General features: G+C 46.6%; 3 protein-coding genes across 4 annotated transcripts in view; 2 read left to right on the top strand and 1 right to left on the bottom strand.

Annotated features, from left to right (window-relative positions):
* Bem46 (abhydrolase domain containing 13-like protein Bem46) overlaps positions 1 to 7467 on the bottom strand; it is a 35108-nt gene extending 27641 nt beyond the window's left edge. For both annotated transcript variants that reach the window (XR_014705410.1, XM_084595944.1), the window contains exon 1: positions 7074 to 7467. Coding sequence is in view for 1 of the 2 variants with exons in the window: in XM_084595944.1 (XP_084452070.1) it covers positions 7074 to 7341 (268 nt within the window). In the remaining variant the exon portion in view is untranslated. The remainder of the gene's footprint in view (positions 1 to 7073) is intronic.
* LOC146208715 (epoxide hydrolase 1-like) overlaps positions 6877 to 25123 on the top strand; it is a 72122-nt gene continuing 53875 nt past the window's right edge. The window contains exon 1 of the mRNA XM_084595939.1: positions 6877 to 7002. The gene's annotated coding sequence lies outside the window, so the exon portion shown is untranslated. The remainder of the gene's footprint in view (positions 7003 to 25123) is intronic.
* Positions 7587 to 8543, top strand: LOC146208716 (zinc finger HIT domain-containing protein 1). Its single transcript, XM_084595947.1, has one exon. The coding sequence runs from the start codon at positions 7908 to 7910 to the stop codon at positions 8394 to 8396; it is 489 nt and encodes a 162-aa protein (XP_084452073.1). The 5' UTR covers positions 7587 to 7907; the 3' UTR covers positions 8397 to 8543.

Here is a 25123-nt window from a genome sequence, read left to right as displayed (position 1 = left end):
TAATTTTTCCAGCAATAAAAGACACATTTATTATGGCCAAGAAAATTCTGTCTGCCGAATCCTGTCACCACTGAAGTTAAACCTGAGACTATTAAAGGCCCACTGTCCACCCTCTGGTCGAAAATATTTTCTTCCCCGGTGACTGTGAGACTTCGCCCCCAGAACGCAAGGCCGAAAAATGCTTTTGAAAAGAGTAATTAATAACACAGTTACAGCCACCGCAATCACCCGATTCTGTCGCGTTTCTCTCCTACCGTTCCCCCCAAAAAAGTTTTTCACTCTCCTGCCCGGTTGTCTAGCCTCCGCAAGCCAAATTCCCCTTCCTTCTCCGTGTTTGGCGGGAGGTGGAGCGTGGTACTCAGTGTGTGTGCGAAAAAAAAAAAAAGGGCGTGGGAGCGCGCGCCGCTGCATTCAGTCCGACCGTGGCGAGAGAAAAGCGCCCATCCTTCACCCGTCAGTCAACGAGACGGACCAATGGATGTCATTTTCTACTCCGACATCAGCCTTGCAGCTCGTAGAGAACGGGGAACCTGGTTTCCCGACGGGGAGGATGAGAAAGCTTTGATTTGTATTTTTGCTGCTTTGTGGCGCGCGTATCGCTGTAGCATTTTACACAGACTATCTCCGGTACCTGATCGAAGCACTGGGCTCATTTGCTTAAAAGGCCATTGCCTGGACAGTGGGCCTTTAAGCAGAAAAGACTCTGTGGCCACTGTTTTGAAGTGGATGGCAGTGTAGCCTAGCCTAGCCTTTAGGATTCGCGCCAAAACACTTGTTGGCGCACTGCGATGTAATTACGAAGTCAACAGGTGCACGCAACACCTGTGCTCAGATTGTCACCATTTTCTGCTTTACAGAATCAGCCTTTCAACTTTAAGCACAGTCTTTTTCATTAAAACACCATGCTTATTCCTCCAAACAAGCAAATCTCAACTATTGCCTAGTGCCCCTCTAAGATGACACATTGCAAGGTGGCCACTTAAAAGGGACACTGTGGACACACTACAGCCCCTCATAAGTGTAGAGTATGGCATTCCACTGAAGCTAAGGTGCACTGTCCTTCCCTTAGAAATCACTCGAGTTTGTTCTGCTGCTGACTTCATAACCTTGAATTCTGTGCCAGGAACAATAAAAAGTGCCCTTTTTTCCAGGGGTAAAAGCAGGCTTGAGCATTGTGAAAGAGCACAGGGAGCAGTAATAAAGCCATTTTGGAGCAGCTTTGGAGCAGCAAAATGAGTTTTGGAGCATACAAACTTTGTATTGGAGCACGTTTCTAGGTCAAATGATTTTAATAATTGCAATTTTCTCTTCCTGACATATAAAGAATCCCTTTTGATTCGTTTTTTTTTTTGCAATGATCGGCTGAATGTGCATGCATCTCTGACAAGGCAAGACAAACTGCGAAAGCATGTACAGATGCTTAAAACATCACAGCTGACCTCAGCAACAATTGGAACACTAGCAATGAAATGTTTTATCTACGCTTCACACCTGAAAATCAAGTCTGATTAAAAGCTTTTGACCACTTGATAGATTCAAATGTGCAGCTTACCAAAGTACTTCGATGCATTTAAGTACCACCCCTAGCAACTTTATGCCCTCTATCTTGTACACACCCTTTTACATCCTGTGCTTGTGTTGATAAATTCCTGAGAACTGGTCACTGCTGCCTGCAGGAGGGACTGACCGCACTCAAGGGCAGCCTTTTCTCCACTTCAGATTATTTACTTCGTAAGCTTCTGCCAGTGGCTCCTCATGTTTTAACCATAGCGATGCTGAGGCTACCTTAGGTTCAACACGTTAAAAATATGTCCTGTATGGCTTTCCAACACTCTTGCAAACATTTACAGTGATTTGCACCTTCGTGGCATCGCCCTATTCACATTTTCACGGCCTATAGAGGGCACCACCAGGCGTGCAATAAGGCGGCCAACAGGATGATCGCGGCTGCCTCACAGCCCCCACGCATCCATTTCTGAAAGGCCTTCTGGCTTGGTATGAAATGCCTGTGTGTTTTGATTTTCATATTTGCGGTGTGTTCGAAGGTGCCAACAATAATAATGTGCTCCACTACTCGACAAAACCAAAAGTGCTTGAAAATAAATTTAATGCAAAAGCCAGATACACAATGTATCGCAGCTCAGGTAATGGTAATGGAGCGGTAAAAAGACCTTGCTCTCACCTTGATGCTTCAATTAATGACTATTGCAACTATCTGAAGCACTAATTCGTTATTATAGATGTTTTATGGCTCAGGATGGGGCAGCAATTTTTTTTTCAGCCATGTCGACCACATTTAAGAGGGGGCAACAGCGGCGAACACACAAGCGCAGTATGCGATGTTAGTGAGCATCAACTGAATTCAAATTAATTAAGAATTCGCAGGTTTACACCGCCGCAAACCACGTGAATGTTCGATCCCCATGTAATCGGCTTTTATAATTGCTGACCACCCCAAATAATATTTGGGAAAGCAAGCTGAACGTGCGCAATCATAATCTCATTGAGCTAGAACCTCCTAATAAACACGGGAGTCATAATATTGTCCGAACAAAGCTCTATAGTGAAAATGCGGCGGTGCGTGAAGGTGAGATGTTCCTTAGCAGATAATATATTTACACACTGGGCAGTGACTTCAATGATTTATAAAAAAAGAAACAGTGAAGCATTACCATTTTCACTAAGATATTTCAGTCTCTGAGAAAAGTTTGTTTCTACATACGCTGTGTTAAATCAATCAATTTTTCAATTATTCAGTTCATGTCTGATGATCTTGAACGCTAAATTTGCAAAATTTACGCTAAAAATACAAAAGAAAGAGGCATGATGCAGTGAGGCTAATACAAATGTTCCCTACTCGCCACTAGTAAATATTGCACGCAACCAGAATCGACACCTCGCTAACGACTAGCTCGATAGATTGTCTCCATATGAAGCAAAAGTTTTTTTTTGTCTGCATCAAGGTTCCTCTCATTCACAAAGTAACTCTAAAGATAACCTGGCTGGTAAATAAATTGGAAAATGCTTCACAGGCACTACACATAACTAGAGAGAACGCCGAAAGCCGTCGCCGCTGCTCACGTGCTGCCGCTACAGCCAATCACCTTGAAGACAGGGACCCTTTTCGCTGCGTGACGGCGCACCAGTCTGTGAAACACTCGAATAAAGCTTGCTTCATGTGGATTTGGCATATTTGTTCTTAACAAAGAGGCTCGATGTGCTTGTTTTCACAGCAGAATCATTAGAACAACTGATGTAGTTTATTGTAAACAGAAATGTTTCCTAGGTCCACTGAGTGGTAAAACCAGGTTCTGCTAAATTTCATGGCAAAACATTAAGGTCTGGAGCAGTTTTGGAGCAGGGAAAGCAGCTTGGAGCAGAATGGAGCAACTGCAAAAATGCTTCCACCCATTCTTTTTTTGTTTTTTAAGCCTGATTTCTGCTGCTGTAGAAATGTCAACAATGCTCACAAGAGCCACACATCTATTTCTACTAGAAATGCAAATTGGATAGACACGTCCTTGCATTCTGTAGGTAAATTAAAGAGTTGTGCAAAATTTTGTTATAATTTTTATTTGCTTTCTTGGGATTCCACAAATAAATAGTTTTAGTTGCAGACAACATAGCCAGAAATTAAGCTCATGGAAATAAAACTATGCGCGCACTCTTTTCTTTTGCAAGACTCATATGATCTTGCAAACACACAAAGTAATCTTCAGTTTTGGGAACAAAATAAATAAAATGCTGGCAAAACTGTCACATATTTATGTGTCACAAAATATATCAGCAATACAAGTCGAAAGCAAGAAGACTACACTTTACTCTGCACATACTCTGCCAACTGCAGAGCAGCAAGACACCATACGACTGCCTGAAAAGCACCCTGCACAATGAGTTAAAAAAGAAAAAAAAAAAAAAAAGAAAGGTTAGAACCAGAACAATAATTCTTATTTTCATAGGCAATCGGCCACACGAGAGAATGATTCAAGGTCTAAGTATCCTTGTAGCCTGTAGATTGGTCTCCTTCGATAAAAATCCGAGCACAAAAAGTGCCCCTTTATGGTTGGAAGACTTCAAAAAATTGACAGGATGATCATAAAGCCTGACCCAACAAGCTGTAGCAGCACTTTAATCCAATCTCGGAGAGTATTGGAAGGGTAGAAATATGGTGGGGCGAGGTTGGTTGAGAGTGGTGCTTCGGCGAGGAAGCTGGCATTCCGCCTGCCTCTGCGAATTTGATTTCACAGTCACTATTTCGCTTGATGCAATGGTAGATGGTGCGCCTCTGCAGGGTGAAGTGGGTGGGGCATGCACTGGGAGTGCCAACAGATAGACATTCCCCTTTCTAGTGGGACACGGTGGGGCTGGTGCTTCTGGGAGGTGGAGAATTTACCAATCACCGCCCCTGTTACCACTGCTACAGTAAAAACATGCACAGAAAACAAAATAATAAGCCTGGTAGCTCCGGCCACAATGAGTATGATGCACTTATGACTACTTTTAAGATACACACCGGCCACCCTGCAGAAAGCCTGCCCTGTGAAAAAAGATCTGAGGATGTGCAGTCCTTTTGAGGACAGTGGATCAAACCACCACATGCCTCCACCCAGTCACCGAAGGTGCGCAACAAAGAACTCCAGTGTATATGCTGACATGCAGAAGAGAGCAGCGCCCCTTCAATCACACACAACTCAAAACAGCTACTAGGATAATGAAGGTCACAATACCCATCAAAAGGTAAAAGGCAATGACAGATTTCACTATGCAACCTTATGAATCAGGCACTCTTGTACAGCTGGCTAAACTACTAAAAATCTGAGCAGATTCACCAAATAAAATAAGTCAATGGACCCAGTACAGTTCTCCTTGTAGCCTAGCAACAGGAAATGCTAGACCCGCATTCATGACACACAAAATGTATCACGAAGCATCAGAACAGTCCTCTTGCCTGCAATGGCAGACATAGAGCTGTGCCAAAATAGATTTCATTTACGCACAGCTTCTTCAGGCCCAAATTACCATTTACAACTAGAAAAAAAAAAGCATTCTTGAACGAGCATCCCTTTAAAAAAAAAAACAGGTTAAATTGCACTGGAAACATTATCACCTTCCCAAGTGGTCAGTGGACCATTTCGGAAAGTAATGCCGACCGCTGCGACCACTGCAATTCTGCCTAGTCCTAGATGCCCACACCATAACAACACTGCTTTCAGGTCTGAATTAGGGTGAACGGATGAGCTGGTGATTGCTTCTTTTTTCCTTTTTTTCAAGCATCAACGCATGCTTCAATGGAGATAAAATGCGAGCTGCTTTTACTGCATATGCCAGAGAACATTAACTGGAGCCCTCCATTACAGCACCCCTCACACAGGTTAGGTCACTTGGGACATAAAACTGCAGAACTAAACGAAACATTGAAACTAAGTGACGCAGGTGGCGGTGGTTCTTCGCACAGCCTGTCACATCACTTTGGCCCACTGCTGGAACAGCGCAAAGGTGATCTGAAGAGAGCAGCCACAGCTGCATTTACCCTAAGTGTGTGGACAACCTTTGACTCGATCCTGCCATAACAAGCCACCGTGTAAACAAACCAGAGCACATTTGGTCTTTTAAAGCGCTCATGCCTGAAAAGCCTGCAAATAAGAATACACACTCACTGCAACTGTGCCAAAACTACCGTAAAACGGAGAGGCACACACCTGAAAACAGAATTCCGCATTCATTTCGCATGCCTCAGCAGAGATAGCCCTGGACATTGCTTTTTCACATTTCAGCAGATTTCGATTGTGCTCATATGTGTGGATGTCTCACATGTGCTCAAATAAAATTGGTACTGCTTTCCGTGCACACACACACACACATAGAACATAAGGGGATGACTTCAAAAGGCATCCTGTATCGGCTTTATCCATCCAACCATAGACTACAAGTGCGCACTTTCCTACCCGAGCAACCCATAGATAATTTATTTGTTTTTTGCATCCCACATTCTCATGTCCTTGAGAATATTATCATACTATTTTCTACTACAGCACTTTAACTTCTATTTGCTGACTAGTTTTTTGTGACCTTTAATGTTCCCCCAAGTTCACTGCACTTTTCATTTGTCTTGAACTTTGAACTGGGTAGTGGCTGAATACAACTTATGCTTATCTCTCCAGGAAACTCATTAACGTGTTGTTTACAACTTGAGACTGAATCATTTGTATTGCCTTGGCAGTTTCTTACGTTCTGGAAGTGCACTCCTTAAAGCGCCTTTTTGGATCTGCCTTCCTGCTGCTGTCGATGTGTTGCCTATTGTAAAGTGGTCTACCGCTAAAACTGCTGATTACTGTACTTTTCAGGCCATTGGATGTTTCTTACGAAGCCTTTCGTGTGCTGCAGTTCCCCCTCGAATCTCGTAGCACAGCCACAACAGCAGAAAGCGGAGCTTAGTAATGCAAGCTCTTTTCTGATCCAACCCCATAAAACCCGCTTGTAATCAAGTGAATGTTGTGCTTCCCTACTGGTCAACTTTAGGCAGACAACTTTTCTGATCAGCATCTTCTCTGGGCTTTCAGAGTGCAAACGTGAATGAAGGCTCTGCAGTGAACTGTGGTGTTTGTGTTGTGTCCACGGAGCTCCTGTGTTATCCCGGCGCCTCGACTCAAACAAATGCAATACACTCGCATTGGCCTTCCTCAGATGAATTAGAATTTCAGCCATACGATGCTTCCTCTACTGCTCGTATTCTTGGGCTCACAAGTACGGGCAGTCTATAAACCTGCCAAGGTTACGTTCAGCTGCCCTCGTCTGGGGTTCGTCATATCGTACAGCCCACACGGGGCGTTTGAAAAGCGCATGACACCCGCGAGCTATCGACGGCAGGAATACGCCCGCTATCTCGAAGGAGGAAAGAGCGCTGCAGACAGGTTGCGGCGGCTTCCTCCTCCCCTAGCCGCGACAAGGTCGCCTCGCGTAGCAGCATCAACGAATCCACTACTACTACAAGACGTCGCAACGGTGAGTGCTGCTTTACGTTGTCCGCTCAGAGAGAGATTAGAGCAACGCCCGGTCGGGTGTGCCCGCGGTACCTGTGATTGCGAAGACTAGCAGTAGCAGCGCTAGGACGCTGCTGCAGTACCAGTAGATGACGAATATCGTGACGAAGGAAACTCCGCAGACCATCCAGCACTTCCTGAGAACGAACAGCACCACGCGGCTGACGATACGGATGGTTGCAAAGTCCGGGTTGCTCTCAGGGCTCTTGCTAGCGGCGCTCTTTTGGGCGCGCGGAGGCCCCATGCCCTCGGTGTCCGATGGCGTCGATCCATTGCCCTGCGGAGGGTTTACCTTAACCATCGGCGGGCTCGACGCTCATGACAAACGCATTCAATTTGGTTCTAATGGCCAGAAACCGAAAGAAATATCTGCAAGCCCTACTTGTCAGCAAGGGCTGGTACTGGCTACTAATAACCTGCCATTAGCGGCGCTGGTGTCGCTTTCTTTATTCATCCGCTGCGTGACGCACCGAGCGCCGGCTGCAGTCGTGGGCTTGTCGTGTTTTGTTGTTTTTCACCATAGAGTTTGTATTAACTCTATGTTTTTCACGGCCCGCGTTTGCCATCTTTCCTTTCGCATGTTGGTCTTTGAACTATTTTCACTGCGCGCGGCACTGATAGTGACCCAATTGGATCTAATCGGCGATCCCGTGGACTTTCCTCTTCGGAGCAGCCGAGTAGCATCGTTACCACTTATCCACCCTGACGTGGTGTGATTGGTTTGGTGCGCAAGGGCGGCGAGTCTGCGGTGGTGTTCTGACTTTTACCCGTAATTATGGAGCGTTAATGTATGCTGTTTGGGCGCTTTATGTCAGATATAAACCATAGGAAGCTTCGTTGTATCGCACGGAAAAACCACAGAGCAACATGAGCACGTCCTTCTATCAGGTTAGTAGTGCCAGCGAGAAACGCGAGTCGGGACGCGTGAAAGACGCAAATCTGCGGCGTGTGCTCGATCCTGCGGCCCGGAAGAGACGCCAGAAAAAGGCTGTGGACGGACTTGAGGATGACAACTTTCACGACGATCCGCACGCCAATCTCGTAATGCACAAGAAAGCACCGAAATTTGAAGAAACTTTCGAAGCGAAACGCAAGCGCCGAAGCAAAGGTGAGCCCTTCAAGGCACGCTTCAAGAAGAGTTTTAACGCACTGTTGGAAGAGCATCAAGCGACCAACCCGGAGCCTCCAAATTACAGCCATGCTAACGTGCCCCCATCGAAGTTGCCGCCGAGGCACTTCTGCGCCGTGTGTGGTTTCCAGTCAAACTACACTTGTGTCTCCTGTGGTTCGAGGTACTGCTCCACCAAGTGCCTTGGTGTGCATCGCGACACCCGCTGCTTGAAGTGGACGGCGTAGTACCTTCCTACGTGCGGCAGTGACCTCACCTTCATTGTGTTTTCGCCATTCCAGTGACTGTTTCCAGCCCTCATCCTTACATCAGTGCCGTGTGGGCATGGTTGGCAATTGAGCTTGTAAAACTTTGTTGAGTTTGCTAGACCGTGACACTGAGTTATCCAAGGAACCGCTGCGCTTGTTATATCCTTGAAAAAAGTGTGCCTGTTTGCACTGCACGTGCGTCTCTTTTCGTCTCATTTTTGCTCTGTTCCTATCTTTGTGAAATTGTGCTGAGGCAGCATTGTCTGAATGCAACTGCAATGGAAGGCACTTGCAATTCGGGATACCCTGTAGTACCCATTTGTGCTTGTGCACTAATGTGGTAATGAACACCGACCAACCTTGAGTGGTGGTAGTTCTCAGCTTTGCTTTTGTTTAGTTGTTTTATTCATCCTATCTTTTTTCTTTTTAGTGAATACATGAAGTTCTGCCTATGAAGCTGTGCATAGCTGTTATCTGACTTCCGTTCCGTGGCTAGTTGTGTTATAGCTCTGTGGTAACAAAGCCAGGGATTTTTCAGATAGGAAATATTATCTGGGGCAAAAGTCTGTGGACTACGCAAACTGCAATGAAAGCAAATAACTTGCATATTTATCAGTAATCTCTGACTATGCTTGTCGATGTGAAAGTTGGACTTTTGTTCTTTCATGTAGGCTAGAGAAATAATGTGATCATTTGTTTACATCATGCTCCTAGTCAAAATTGCCAGACGTGCAGTTCGAAGATTTTTATTCATGGACGCTGCGATCTCCTCTTCTTTTGTCACTTTGCTCCGACACTACAGCTGGCGGCACAGAATGCCAAAAGCTGGCCGAAGGCAACCTTGATAACTATATCACCATGCTGTCATATCGACCTGGAATCGGCGGGCATCCCACATTGTTTTTTTTTTGGTGTCAACTATTTGACAGCTGTAGCAGAAATCTGAATGAGTTGGAAGGGGGCTGCCACAGCTTGAACTTCAAGTGAACTGCAATCACATTTGCTTGACGTGTTTGCCAATTATGCTATTTGTTGCACTTGTCTCTTCAAAATACCATGAAAATGGGGTGGGGTTTCAAACCTAAGCACCCCCCTCACTTTCAGCATTGCGATTGTGCAAAATGGGAGTGCTTAGAATTAAGTGAAGTAATTTGAAAGAAGTTATTAGTACTGGCGTGATGGCTGAGCCTTTCATGTTAAATATCCAATTTTTTCGTTTTTGGAGATTGCAACACCATGAGCAGTTGAACACACTTCAAAGGAGCTACAGTCAAAGCATTGGCCAAGAACCCTCATTCACTGTCAGTACAGCAGTTTTACACTATTTGAATGCAGTAATGTTAAGGACCCCATTCTGCTGAAAATACGCCATTAGTGCTGCAATAAAACAGATCTATAGTATTCTTGTAGAAGGTGGCTGGGCACTCATTGGTTGACGGGATGTGTGACATCACGGGACCACGTGGCATGGCAAGAGCTCCCAACTCTGGCTTAGAGCTAGGAGGGTAGAATGAGAATCCAACTCAAAACCCTTGGATCCCGAGTGAGACACGCCGCCCTTAGTGGCACACAGGCACGTTCATAATATGGTTTGGTTAAAGCAGAGCTTTATATCAATGTTCTTCACATAATGTGGCAGCTTATGACATACTCAGTGGCATGGGCAGATGCATTTATTAGCCATCATTTTTGGGTGACCTCACCATACTATGTGTATGAGGTAATAGAGACACAAATTAGATCCGTGATGAACTGAGTAGCAAAGCAGTGGTTGTAGAGTGAACGTAGATCCACAGGGGGAGGTGCACATGGGAGCCATTAACACTCTGTCATCATAATTTTAAAGACTGAATTTTTGGATTAGCACTTAAATCAAGTTTTGCTCTGCAAACATGAGTCAAACAAAAGCTTGTATTGTACATTATTCAAATTCGACATGCTCACAGCAGCCGCCTACTGGTTGCTTACTGGAGCATGGCCACATATTTTTATTGTGAAAACTTGCTTCCTAAATATGTTGCAAAAACGGGGCAGTATTGAAATACAGAACACTAGTGCCAAACTGCCCATGTTGCTAACTTTTACTGAGGTGTGGTTGCTTTATCTTTCTGTATGTTTCCTTCAGCACAGACCGCAATCTTCTTAGTTTTTATCTCAACACTGCCTGGCACATATCGCACCACTTGAAAGCTGGCTGCTCTTGAAACTTTCCTTCTTACTGCTTTCAGCCCATTTCTCATCTAATCTCATATATCCGGCAAGCTTGGTATAATAATAACCAATAATAATCATACTTGAGTTGCACAATAATTAGCAAAAATTCATTTTGGAAATTGCAAAGTTGGGATGTTGCTTGCAAACTGCGTTTTCATGCCCTCCTGATATCTGGCCATTATAATGCTTTCTTAAAGGACATTCCTGGATACTCTGTTATGCAATGCATTTGGGTGGGGAGTTTGGGCGGGTGGGGGTCATTGTGCCACTCTTAATTTTACTAATTTATTCAGTTTTCATTGTCTGCCACATTAACTTGTTGCGGTTGCCACCATTGTCAGCCTTGCCTAGCTGCATCTGTCATACTTGCCGTAGCTGCCATATTTATCATACGGTTGTGCTATAGCTGCCTACTCCCTAATGATTTTGTGAAGCATGCAGAACAAGCACGGGAACACACAATGCTTGTGTGTGTCATTCCTGTAGTCTGCTGGTACATAAGGTTTAACTAGCTATACCCGTGTTTAGTACCCATGGTTTAATGACGATAATCGTCATTAAACCATGGATACAAAACATGGCCCACAAGCATGAATTTGTGGAATCAGCCGATGGTGTGGTCTCGGAAAGGACTTCTGTTCATTTTGAGTTGACTTCAATCACAGTGAACAAGTAGGGATTCTGAAGAGGCCCATCAAAGTCAATGTGAATACATGACCACAGCTTTTCCATAAATAGCCTTGAGTTCATTGCCACCTGTCACTTAATTCGCATGGTCCTGACACACACATCAGAGCACCATATTAGTCGTGTCTTCAACCAGTGTCGACCTTGAAGCTTCGAGCCACTGCATTCATATTTTTTTTATATATATATTTAGACATACTGCAGGCCAGCACTTTGGCCCAAGCAGGAGGAGCATTGCATAAAAATAGATATATTAAGCGAACACACTGGGACAATGTCCACACAGTCAGGGCCACTTACAGTGATGGTAGTTCATTTTATCCTCAGGGTACAGATTACATTACAGAGGAGAAGGGCAAGTCAGACCAATAATAAAGAACACTAATTTATGCAAGAATATAAAGCACTAGAGGTAAAAATTATGGTTAACAATTTTGTTTCAGCAACATAAAAGACGTACCACTTCATCTGATAATATGAAGTGGTACATCAAAACAGCATGATACATCAGGCAATCAACACACAGTGCCTAGTTAATTAGTGTTGTAAGGACATTTTTAAACTGAATTGGATCATTCTAGTTTCTGATCTGGGTATGAATTCCAATTTTTGCATGTTCTTGGAAAATATGATTGTGCACATGCTGTTGTATCACAGTGGGACACTGATCCTTTTGTCAAGAATTACAGCGATGAGAAATTAAGTATGCTGGTTGAATCCATCGGGAGCGAAGTTTAGTATTATGGCAAAAGGTGTTATAGAGGAGAGAATTGCGGGCATGGCTTTAGCTTGCAGCTAGGGGCATCAGGTTTAAAGACTATTTCATTTGGGCAACGCTAGCTGAACGATGGTAGTTGGACAAAATAAAACGTGCTGCAATATGTGGCACTGCAACTGAGCTAGAGCGAACATGGAGGCGCCGTAAACTCTACCACGCTGTCAAAAAACGGAAAACTCGAGTTTCCCGCAGGCGCGGCGATCGAAGAATGTTCCAAGCTTCACGAGACACGACCTGCCCCCGTTCATCCACTCTACAGCTCCTTCTACCCACCCATTTCAATAAAGAAAATGGCGATCCAAACATTTTACAATAGAAAACAGAGCGCTTGAACTCCACAAGGCAGGCGTACCGCGAGTCGACGCACGCGGTCACGGGCCATGCGGTGTTCCGCCTTGTGCGCAGCTGCTATGAGCAGGAGCTGACACAGTTTATAATTTTGTGTACACAGTTGTTTAATACTGTTACAGGGTGGCAAGCTGTTAAACTCTGGAGAACAGAGAGGAAGTGGCCGATGACTGTGAGCTGATGTGATGAATCGCGGCAGGCCTATCGCGAGCGCTCCTGCCCACGCCACTGCCCGCTTCTTCCTCGTCCGTAACATTACCCGGGTCCACCGAGCGGTCGTCCCGATCGTGGACGAGTAAATTTGTCGGTGAGATCCATGGCATGACAATGGGCGTTACTGGATGGAGAACAGGAAGAAGACTGACTTGCCGCCATTACGATTCCCCGATAATTCCTGGTCCAGGACGCTTTGGGGCCACTAAGAGCCGAAGCCCAGACACGTACCGCATGACATGGGCGGGGGGATATCCTCATTATGTGGTGTCTTGGGTCGGTGGGGTCTTCTGGTCAGCATGGCTGAGATCATCAGGCCAGTCGGGTCTCTCGTAGTGTCCTGTGGTCGTGTGGGTGGCGTATATCGGGTCGGCGGGATCATTTGGTTCCTCCTTCGTCGTGTTTTGTGGTAGGGACGGAGAAATGGCACGGTCTCGTCGGGTCCGGCAGGCTGGGGAACAGCCATACAATGCGCCCCATGTAACCCGCTGCCGACGAAGCAAGCAGACGTATGGCGATAGGGCGCCGAAGCTCCGGACCAGGATGACGAGTAATGATGACGTTAACCCCACATCTCCAACCTAAATGTTACGGGGCGGCAAGCCGATGAACACAGGTGAACGAGGGAAGATGACTGTGAGATGATAGAGTGTTGTTGTTGTCCTCATAAAAATGGCACATATACCCACAAGGGGGTAATATCAATCGCGGCGGGCCTAGCGCGAGCGCCTCTGCCGACGCCACTGCTCGCTTCTTCCTCGTCCGAAACAATACGTTCTCTATGCACCCTTGTTTACGCTATCCTCGTCGTCGCATCTTGAAATTTTGTGGAAAATCGGAAGCTCCGAGATCCCTTCATCGAAAAATTCCGAGAGCTGCAATTCTATCAATTGCGATGGCAGACTGGACGCCGTGTTCAACTGCGAAAAGGAAGGCTGTCGACGGTGCAGTGAAGATGACTGCTCGAAGAGGGAACTACGACGTGGTGAAGGAATATGGCCTGTTAGTCGAGTTGCCATAGACAAAGAGCAGATTTTAAGTGCAAACGTAAACGCTGACATGGTGACAAGAATTCGCCTTCGGATCGAAAGCAATTTACGCCGATGTTTTTGACACCCAATGCCGAACTGTTATCACCGACTCAAGGTTCGCCTGTGAAAGCTATATGCGTTGGGAGGTGGGCACATTGGCTCACCGCTTGCTTTACAATGCAGTCCGCGAGGTGGAACCACCCTCGTCTCACAAGATATCTGCAGCATTGCGAACCAACGTTACTAGATACTTTTCTGCGAACGGCATAGGAGCCCTTACAATTGTGCTCCTAAGTGCCTCTCGCCCCTGCGCACAATAGTAGATAATCATGTTCCTATTGTCGTCCCCATCGATTCGGGGGGCGAGATGAATTACCTATTGTAATGCGCATAATCCTGATTGGAGCCGGCCAACACTGCCTTTCGCAGTGCTGCAGATACGCGCATCGTGTGGTGGTGGTGAAAAACATTTATTAGATAATATCTGCATGAGAGAGAGAGCAAAAAATGGCAGTGGCTTAGTTCTGGTTAAGCCTGGTAAATTGCGTTAGCAATGGCCGCATGGCTACGCTTGCGAGTGCGCTTGTGCCGCGTTAGCTTGTGTGGTTAGATAATTTGGCTATAGAGTAACATATGACACACAACGGTTACGACTGTTCTTCCGGCGATTCTTCAGCCGAACTGTGTAACGGAACCTTGGGCTCCCTCAGACTTGGTCTCATCGGCATGTATTACACCCCTTAGCATTTTGTACAGTCTCATTGTCCCACTCTGGGTAAGCTAACCGTTGTTCACGTTCTTCAGCAGTCTCTTGAGCCCGTTGCCGTTTTCTGGCTTCGGCGCATCGCCGGTGCTTCTTGTAAGACTGCATAGCAACAGACTTACTTAGACGCGAACTATTTCTCTCTTTCCACTTTCACTTGTTAGCGATCGTCTTTTATTAATGCACAATTTCTTACCCTGGGCGGCGGCCGTCCGCCCCTTGGACCCTGAGTGGTGCGTCCCGACCACCGCTTTGGCGCACGTGCCTGGATTTCGACGCGCGCATGCAACATCAGACCTTGCTCACTTCGCATGCGGTGAGAGAGTGTGATCTGGGGAACGCCAGGAGTGCGAAGTGCGTGAGAATGGGAGTGATGGTGCGTCAGCACGGAGAGCGGATGCTTGAAAACTCTGTGTGGACATGCGTGAGCACTCCCACCTTCCCCACTTCCCTTATGGCGCGTTTCAAGTGCCGACGCAGCTGCGGCTCAAGGTCAAGTATGGCGTTGCGAGGCCAAGCGTTGAGGCCGTATCAGTGGCGCCGCTGCAGCGCGTTGCGCGCCGACTGTGCTGCCATATGGTGGAGCTCGGCTGAAGCGGTTGCTATTCAAGCAAAGTCAAACACGGCGTCGGCCGGGGATACGTGACGGCACGAAACCTGGCGCAGTATTGCTACGTATTGCTATCGCAATAAAAGGGTGAGGAGAAGAAGGCGCCGGCCCATGGGGACTTCAAGGGAACGAAGCGGCAAACGCCGCTGCCAGCGCGCTTATCCGATCCCCCCCGATGACGAGCTAGGCCGACCGCAGTTGCGGTTGAGGACTGCAAAGCTCGGCACCAACGGTAACCACCTCCGGTGAAGGGGCTGCCGAAGGCCGACGAACGCGTTCTGCGACAGCTGCAGACCAACAGTTTCTGGTGTCCGGCCCAGGCTGCTCGCTACGACCCACTTGTGAAACCCGAATGCCCGCACTGTGAAGAGAGTCGTTGCTCTTTATCCCACATGGGCATGTCAGTCTAGTCTCCACTTTCCTCTCCATCCCACCCCCATTGAAAAGGTTTGAGAGGCTTTCCTTCTCGGGTGCTCGTCGGTCAGTGCCCAAAAGGCCCTGACCTGCCGTGCCCGCCAGGCGGCTAGCTGACACTTGCAGCGGCCCGGGCTGAGGCTGCTGACCAAGTGAGGCCGGCGTTCACTACGCCGGCTCGCGTCATCTTTGATTGCAGGAAATAAAATGTTTCACAAGCGAAGCAGATGTTGGAAATATGTTACTTAAACATTTCATTGGCGCACCTTGTCCCGAAGCGTTGTCATCAGTAGGTTGCAGATATGCTTTCCAAGGTACTTCTGATTTTCTGAGTCCGGGCAATGGGTGGCTGCAGCTATTCTCAAGCTATTGCCGCGTGTCCACGTTCGCTGCCTCAGCGAGCGTCGACACGTGGCTTTTCGAGAACATTCCACGCTCAGCGGGGCGTTTGTAGTGCCGACGAAACTGCACCCTTTTACGAGATGCTGCCGTCAAAAGAAACCATGTCTTCAAATTAGTTGCGCCAGTGGAAAGCACAGAAAGCTTCGCACGTCCTGTTGTGCACGAACTTAGACGGCGGTGACACTAGTCTGCCATTTCTCACCGGAAAGTTTCTCAAGACGCATTCCTCGGGCAGTTACGTTCCAGTTTGCTGCATACACAGCACAAAGGCCTAGCTGGATGACGCGTGAATTGTGGCTGGTTGAATTGGACCGTTACATAACGAAGCAAAACAGGAAGGTCCTCTATTCGTGCTCGACAGCTGTCAGGCCCATCGCGTGCGACCTTCTCTGACCGCGGTGACTACACTTTTGCGAAACCAATACTACGCCAGGTTTCGAGCCTTCAGCATAGCGTGGTCCGGTAGCTTTACACCACGTGACTATTGACGTCATACTAGCGCGAGAGCTGGGCTACCAAGTCGGCACTTCAGCGTAGCGTGGCTCGTAGCTGCGCCGGGCGTTTCGTGCTTCTCCCACTAGGTGCGCTGTAGTCTGACAGGTGGTGTGACGTCATAAGCGAGGTGAAGATGGGCTATCAATACTACCAAGTTGACTCTTCAGCGTAGCGTGGCTCGTAGCCACGCCGGGCATTTCGTGCTTCTCCACCTAGGTGCGCTGTGGTTTAACAGGTGTTGTCTTCCATTGGATACTTCGCCTCTCTTCTCTCTTCGGTATAGTAGAGGAGGGGAGGCTGCGCTGTATAAAGCATGCCATTTCAGCGCTTGTAAGACAGTTCGCCATGCTGTTTGAGAAGCAGAGAGGGAAGGCGGCTCGCCAGTGTGAGGCCAGGAAGCGACAGCGAGTTACGGAGACAGAGGAACAACGTGAAGAGCGTCGAGCCAGACGTCGTGCTCAAGATGCGGCTCGGCGAATGCGTGCTTCTTCTCAAGCCATCGAAGCAGTTGCTTTCGCAGTCTCCTAGGCTTAACTACAGCTAAGCCGCTGTGAATTTTTCGCTCTAGTCGCGCGAGCGCTTCGATAGAGGTTAGTTACATGGGGTCTATGAAATAGTTTGTTGGCAGCAAGGGTCTTGAAGAGGAGTACATAGCCGCCCTGCACAGATTAGAAAACGCCGTGAAGCGGTGTGTCTTGGAAAAGCAGATGCACATAACATACTTTTTTTTTTTAAATTAACTCTGTTCTTGGGTGATTTTTTTTCAGCACAATATGGGAAATCATTTTACTGTGAACTTCGAATATAACGAACGCAATCAGCGTGACCGTTATGTTAGTTATAAGTGGGCGCGACGTACTTTACCAGGGTGACGGAACAGGTGCAGTACTTTCGGTTGAAATTGAGATACTGGAGACAACTAGTGAACCCATGCAACAGGGTGTTTTCGTGAGTGCTGAATTGCATAGTGCAATTGACTATAGGTATCTTCGACTTGGTTGCACCACTTCAAGAAGTTCAGAACAGCCGTCCTCGTTTCTCCGGTGCTACGCGCCCTTTGTACTTTTCGCGTTTTGTCAAGGTGCAGGACTAGTTCTGCTCGAAGTCTCGTACATCGTGCACCCGCTCGAGTAGAAGTGCAGAAAAAAAGAGCAGCTTGGCGTATACGTCACGCCGCACCGACCAATAGCAGAAGACGCTGCGTATCGTTCTGCTGGACTTTGTAAATTGCGTCTGCTTCAAAACCTTGACAGTTTGTGCTAAGGGACGCGAATGGTTACGTATAGGGGCTTCGTGCACATTATCTTCGGAGTGACCTGACTTCCACCTACTATGCAGTGATCAGTTCTACGTCCAGAATGGGATGCTGCCCCGTAGAATATATATGTGAACAACCCTTCCAAGAATATGTTTTTTTTTTATGTTTTCAATGTGCACATGTCTCTTCGTGAAGAAAAGCAGAGTACACCAGATTGCGAACGTATAACACGTCATTTCAAAGGCAATGTATTTTTGAAACACCGTGACTTTGTGCATGGGTCATCATTTCCTGCTGGTACCTGACGGGAGCGCGTCTCATGGAAAATCATGGAAATAAAGCATTCCAAACAGTTTTATTCGTTTCGCTGTATACTCGTGACCTCGTGTAGACATCCATTTACTCACAGTCGGGGTGCGCTTTAACCACATCTGCATATTTACAATCAGGTATAAATAAATGTACATTTAGAAAAGCTATGCAAAGGGTTTGCTGTGCAGAAAGCGTCCATAAAATGAGGTATATGTGTCACGTAAAGTGAAACATAAAAATGTGCCAGATGTGTTAAATTTTGCAGTATTAGTATCTAATACCCCACAGAAAAGAAAAGTATAAATTACGTTTGGAACTACAATTAAGCATTAAAAGTAGCCAAGATGTATCGGCTCCGTGGTTTATGGCACTCGAATGATGATCCCGAGGACGTGAGCCGAGTTTCGAAAGCGGTGAAAAACACGGTGCCGTGTTCTAGTTCGATGTCGGTGCAGGTTAATAAACCTCAGGAGGCCTAAATTTTTGATGCCCTCCATCACGGCTTCATCACAACCGATGTCGCCAAATCAAGATCCGTGAATGTGCCATTGGTTGAAATATGCGATGGTAAATATTGCTAAAATGCGAGCAGTGGAGAGCTTCACAGTAAGTATCGATTAGAACTAAAAGAGAAAATAACAAAAGTAATCAGGTGTGCTTGCGACCTGCCTCATGCATGAAATCCACTAAAAAGCTATCCCAAATCACCTTTCCCGTTTAGAAATTGGCATACAATGCAAGTAACGCAGCCTCAAACTATAAAAAATACCACTTTCACTGCAGTGTCAGTGACCCTAGAAATCGCCTCGTACAGACGGCCCCATTAAATCTCATCAGTGAGTTATTATTTGACTATGATAATTGCCTTCTATGCAGCGTTGCAACTTTAAAATTTAATCTTTAAAGTCCGTAATTGGGCTATCTGATTACTGATTCGAAAATATTTTAAAGTAGGGTGTGCGACGAGTTTTTTGTTTTTTCTTTTATCGTGGCGGCAAGCAGTTTGTTTAATCAAAGTAGTCTTTGGGCCGGAAGCCAAATGGTCTTCGCGCTTTGATTAAATGCGCGAAACACAGGCACAACGAATGAGTACAGGACTCGTTCTGTCTGTGTGTATCTCGCGCATTTAACCAACATGGATAATCACTAACTAGCCCATCAAAACGTATACGGTATGCTTGTATGCAGCTGGCTTGTATGGTAATTTTCTGCTGCAGGAAGACCATTCGAAAATCGAGCTTTAAAAACAAGGATTACAAAATTTTAATGAGACCTTCGTAGAGCTGATGCAAAAAATTTGCGTTTTTGTCATATCGTTAAAGCAGCACGTGTTTTAACGCAACGATCTCTACATGTCAATGCCCGGCGCCTGTTGGGTGCCCTCCGCCAACCTTGGCTGCTTAAGGAGTGGGCATCGTAATGGCGGATGTCGTAGCAGATGACGCAGTTGTCTCAACCCTGCACGGTCAAGTGCAGGAACTCTCATAGAAGCCCATTGTCCCCCGTGTAAGAGTCTAGCGCCAATGCCTTTCACAGAGGTTGGAGGAAAGTCTATTGAAGCGTCGTAAAAACAAAAAGGAAAATCGTCTTCGAGCGCGATTCGAACCGCCACCGGAGAAAACGAAGTACTTCCTGGTGCCGGCGGTTCAGAAAACCCGGTCACCATCTCTTTTTTTTTTTCTTTATTAGACTCGGCCACCGCCGTGGCATCTTATCGCGGCGCATGCTTGAACGGGGAGTCATTCCCTTATAAACATCACTTTCCTTCAGTCGCCTGGTGCGAAAATAGTTGAAGCCGAAACTAGCCGGAAACCCCTGGCACAGCGGCGGAGGTGAGCGCGTGCATCGAGGCACCCTACTCAGTAGGTATGATCTGGCAGATCAGTTTGTGACGTAACGCCTCCTTTAGCTTCGAATGCGCCCTGCGGATCATGGGTGCTGAAAATTTACTTTCGATTAAGCTATACTCGAGGCGTAAACAGTCAAGGAAGCGCTAAACCTAGTGCAACAGGACAGAAAATGATAGAAATTGCGCAAGAGAGGCTGTCTTCTCCATTTCTGATTTTCTGCAACAATGCATGGTTCAAAAACGCCCGCATGTTGCAGTCTTTACTTGGCAGTCGTGAGGGTGGTTCGGCAATGTCATCGACTGCACCCGTAGCTTCGCTTATTGCCGGCATTGCCACCTCGATGGCAACAGGAAATTTTTGATATCCTGTTAATCGAGTCGCCTTCGCTCTAAAAAGCATATCGCGGATTGAAGTTGCTGAATTGCAGACCGGCTGTCGCCGCGAGAACTTCGTTGTTGGGATCGGAAATAGGAGAGTTCTAAGGGGATCCATTGCTGGTGCAAACGAAGCGATGGCTGCTGCCAGTGGCAGCTATAATTTTGGCAGAGCGCAACGCTCGCCACGAGCCAATCATCATGGAGTCCGCTTTTATGTCATGTTTTGCCTCATTTTACCCATGCACAGTCTAGCGCGATTTGAAGGTTTCCGCGTGAATGTCGACCAGCCTAGCGGCCGGTTTCAGAAAAAGGAAAATTGGAAAAATCACGAATTCGCATTCTTATCCCTGTAGTTCGCTGTTCCATGTTAAAACTATCACCCCTATGACGAACTTGCCACCCTTTTCTCTATTCTTAGTCTTGCATTCGTTGCAATAAATTGGGGAGTTGGTTACTTCTTATCTTCGCGGACGATAACTAATATTGGTGGAAATACATCACGCGCAATGCGATCACTGCTTGTTCGCTAAAGCAAAAAGGAAAGTCATGACTGCAGACACGCGCGTGGCACCAGTCGAATCCACACACGTGGTCGTTGCTGTCACGTACGGAAATACGCACACTCACGTGACCTGTGCATGATGACGTCACTGGTAGCGCTTTTGTTTAAAATGACGCGCTTGAAGGCGTCAAGGAGGATTATATGGCATCCATAGCATAACGGCATTCATGGGGAACCGCCACTCCAGAAGTTCTTATATAACCTTCTTGGAAGGCTATACGGCTTGCTGCCGAGTGGCGTTTCATCTGTGCTAAATGAAAACAAATTAAAAGCTACTCGCCCAGGAGGGAGTGGCAGCTGCCTAAGGAACAGCAAACTGAGTGAGGGAAGCTGACCCGACATCTCCCTCGCCACGACAGAGGATTCTGGGCCATGGTGGTGTTCATGTTCTCGGTCGACGCTCGCGCGATAACTTTGAAATCAGTCTAGACTGTACGTAACTGCGGAAAACTGAGCTTGAATCATAGCGTCGGCAAACCCTCGTCAGCGACTAAACCTTTCGCATAAAGTGGCCGGAGCACGCACTTAGATTGACATGACGACACGCACCTCAGAATATGGCCAAAGAAAAAAAAAAAAGAAACCAAATTATTCTCCGCACCGAAAATAGAAACAGCATCTCACCGCATGTAAGCCCAGCAAAAAATAAAAAAAAAAAATAAAAGCCACTACTGCGACTCGTGGTTACTGCGGTTATATCTGTTCTTTTCTAGAGTTTGCTTTTTTGTACTGAACTGTATCCTTTCCTCAAGTGTGGTCGTCGTTCGCCGATTGCCTAAATACGCTGAATCTTTTTCTTTTCTTTTTGTCTTATCACCAGTGATAGCTATGTCCTCCATCAGTATAGCGCATTGGCTTCTTGCACGTACAGTGCAGAATATCCCAATTTATCATGTGCTGGCTTTTTTGTCGTCATTTTAGAGCGCATGCTTTTCTTTCTACATACATAAATATCTGGTGGAATACCGCAAATCATAGTGCATTTTTCAGCTTCACATGCTGGCAGCGGAGCAGCTGCGGCAGTATTCACTGGCCACTACGCCTTTTGCTTATTATGCAAACCTTCAAATCAGCATCGCTGTTCATATACAGCTATCGGCGAATAGTTCGGCGGGCGGCGACGTGTTTCGGTTATGCTCGAATACTTGTTATGTTCCTGGAGGAAGGCTAACATTTCTTGCAATTTCGCGTTACAGGCTCTTCATCAGTTGCAGATATGAACATGCAACGTAAGATGGAACCAGGTAATTGCTTGTAATTAACGCATACGCTCACGGGAGCCCATGCAGAGATCGATAACGAAAAAAATGCTTTAAATAATGTTCACTTTGTTTAACAGAAAACACCGCTAGCAGTCGAAGGACAAGAAAAAGGAGGACACACAACTGCGCTGTGTCCTTCGTTTGCTAGCGCTGTTTTTCGTTATGCTCTACCAACTTGTCCAGCAACATGCATTACCTTGTTAAAATTCGAAAAACAATTTGAGTATGTGTGCTTTTTAAATCTTGATACAAATTTAGCTCCGGCATCGCACGCGTATATCAGAATTCGTCTCTGCAACATTTCACAAACAACCCCTCTATCATTGTACATAGTACCTATATAGCTGGCCATGGGAAAATACAAGACCTATTCACACCTCGGATATTGCCTAAAATATATCCCACTTGTTAATAAGGAGTTACCGGAGCCTGTTATTAAGAGCACGGGACACCTATATATATATATATATATATATGCATATGCATATCCTTTGCGTCCTCGTACTAGTCCTGCATGCTTCTTTATGGCTCATTTGTGCCCCACATCAGCTCCTGCATAATCACATATTGTTTAATATAGGACCCATAAGAATCGCATATAGGTTTTTGCTAAAGGGCGTTATGCGTATTTTAGCAGGGATGTATTTTTTATAAACGATGCCTATTGCCTCAGGACAACATTGGGTATGTGATGAAGGATGAAGTACATTCACGGAAAAGGTTGGCTGATTTTATGTAGTCCAGAAGTGAGCGATAACAGTTCATATCAGGTCATACTTGCTAATTATTCTTTACTTCATTATAGTTTAGGGGCTTTCAATGCCTTCAACATTCTGTAACAATACATTTACAGAATATAAACTCTGGATCTAAAACATAAGCTTACAAAATATGAAGATAAAAAATTAAATAGAAACAACAGCAAAAACCTGGTAGAACTTGCGCATTGTTAAAAAAAAAAAAATGTTCCACAGTCACTGCACTTCCGCGCTCGTTTTGGCAGCTGCCGTAGCACGCCGAAGTCTCGGCGCTCCAGCTGCACTACTCGAACCGGCGCTCCGCGTTCACAGCAACTAGTGCAGCCAGCGCAAACCAAATTGAAGAGACTTATAAGGTCACAGCTCTGTTCTGGACCAAAGTGCCTGCCGAACCTTTGCTTAAACAGGATCTTTGGAGGTAACTCCAGCCGCTACGGACAGCACCAGGGCCCTGAGGTAAGCAGCCTCGAGCATGAATGCATCCGCCGGCCGATCTACGGATTGTGCAGCAACAGGCAGCGCCAGCCTGCACAAACATTCCGCGTTCGTGATGCTAACTGATCTCTGAGTTTATAGTTGTAAGCTCGAGCATTAATGACCTGTGCAGCATGCGTGGGGAACACATTTTCGGCACAGACTTGTCAGTGGCGAGCACGTCAAGGAAATGATTGCGGTCGGTTACCACCTTGAACTCTGAGTCCCATATATGTACGTACTGCCGAAACTTAGCCATTCCAAACACAGAAACCGGAGTGTCCTTATCCAAACGACTGTTGTTGCACTCATTGGGCGCGAGACTTCTGGTTGTAATGCTATCGGACGCTCAGCACCCCTGCCTTCCCCGTGAGCCTGTGCACCCCCCCACTCTATACCCCCGGTGCTCCGTCTCAGAAGCTGTTTGCAACACTGCGAAAAACAGGGGCGACGTGGCCCAATCAGGGTCGCGCGCACGGTATTAGGCAATTGTGTCCGAACGCGCTATTCTACACCTCGAATCGGTGGGGTCGACAGTAAAGAGCGCAATTATTATATATATATATATATATATATATATAAGTGAAAAATTGCTTCATACTGTTTCCAAGTTTATTTGTAGTCGACGTTTCGGCAGGAGCCCTGCCTTATATATATATATATATATATATATATATATATATATATATATATATATATATATATATATATATATATATATATATATATTGGAACGGACCAAACATTTGGACGGCAGGCGGACATGTGGTTGCACCACTGGGTATGTGTACAGCCCGGGTTACGGTGCGAGGCTGCACATTTGTTGCGACTTTTCTTGTTCTACGCGAATGCTCTCGTGATGTTATTCTTGGCATCGACTTCCTTCGTGAGCACGGTGCCACTATAGATCTACCGAACCGCTTGGTGACGTTTTCCGCCAAACTGGCCACTGAAAAGCATGAGTACCGCGGGTCCCACTCCACGCTGCGAGTCGCCGATGATAGCCTCACGGTGCCACCACGCGCCAGCATCCTCGCCAGAGTTACTTGTGACGAGCCACATCACGGTCTCCGGGTTGTTGAGCCTAATGTCTCCCTCTCACTCGCCTTGGGAGTTTCTGTGGCAAGAGGTCTTTGTTTCCTTCGTGGAAGAGAGACGGAGGTGCTTGTCACCAATTTCTCCAATGAACATCGACATCTGTTCCGTGGCACTGTCATTGCTTACGTCGACCATCTGCAGGAAGTCGCCGAATGTTTTGCTTCAGAGGAAACTACGCCTAGCACTGAACCTGATGATGACGTACACGCTGTCAACATCAATTCTAGCCTTTTCTCCGTTGAAAAGAGGCAACTCCAAGATCTATTGCTGGAGTTTCGTGTGTGCTTCACGTCTTCATCTAAAGTGCAGCAAACGTCGGTCATTAAATACCGAATTATCACGCATGAAGGCACTCGACCCATCCATCAGCAGCCCTATCGTGTGTCTCCTCGGGAGAGAGACGCTATCCAACAGCAAGTCAAGGAGATGCTCGCCGATGGCGTCATTCAACCTTCAAGCAGCCCATGGTCGTCGCCTGTAGTCCTCGTTAAAAAGAAAGACGGAACACTTCGCTTCTGCGTTGACTATCGGAAACTTAACAGTATGACAAAGAAGGACGTCTATCCGCTGCCACGGATTGACGACTCTCTCGACCGACTTCGCCGAGCCAAGTACTTCTCCTCCATTGACCTCATGAGTGGTTATTGGCAAATTGAAGTTGATGAGAGGGACCGTGAAAAAACTGCCTTCGTAACACCACATGGGCTCTATGAATTCCGCGTCCTCCAATTCGGGCTCTGCTGTGCTCCTGCCACCTTCCAGCGGATGATGGACACTGTGCTCACAGGTCTTAAGTGGCA

This window comes from Amblyomma maculatum, chromosome 1 (genome assembly GCF_055883805.1).
Source record: "Amblyomma maculatum isolate TAMU_Amacu chromosome 1, ASM5588380v1, whole genome shotgun sequence".
Classification (NCBI taxonomy): Eukaryota; Metazoa; Arthropoda; class Arachnida; order Ixodida; family Ixodidae; genus Amblyomma; species Amblyomma maculatum.
This window is presented reverse-complemented; position numbering and strand designations above follow the sequence as displayed.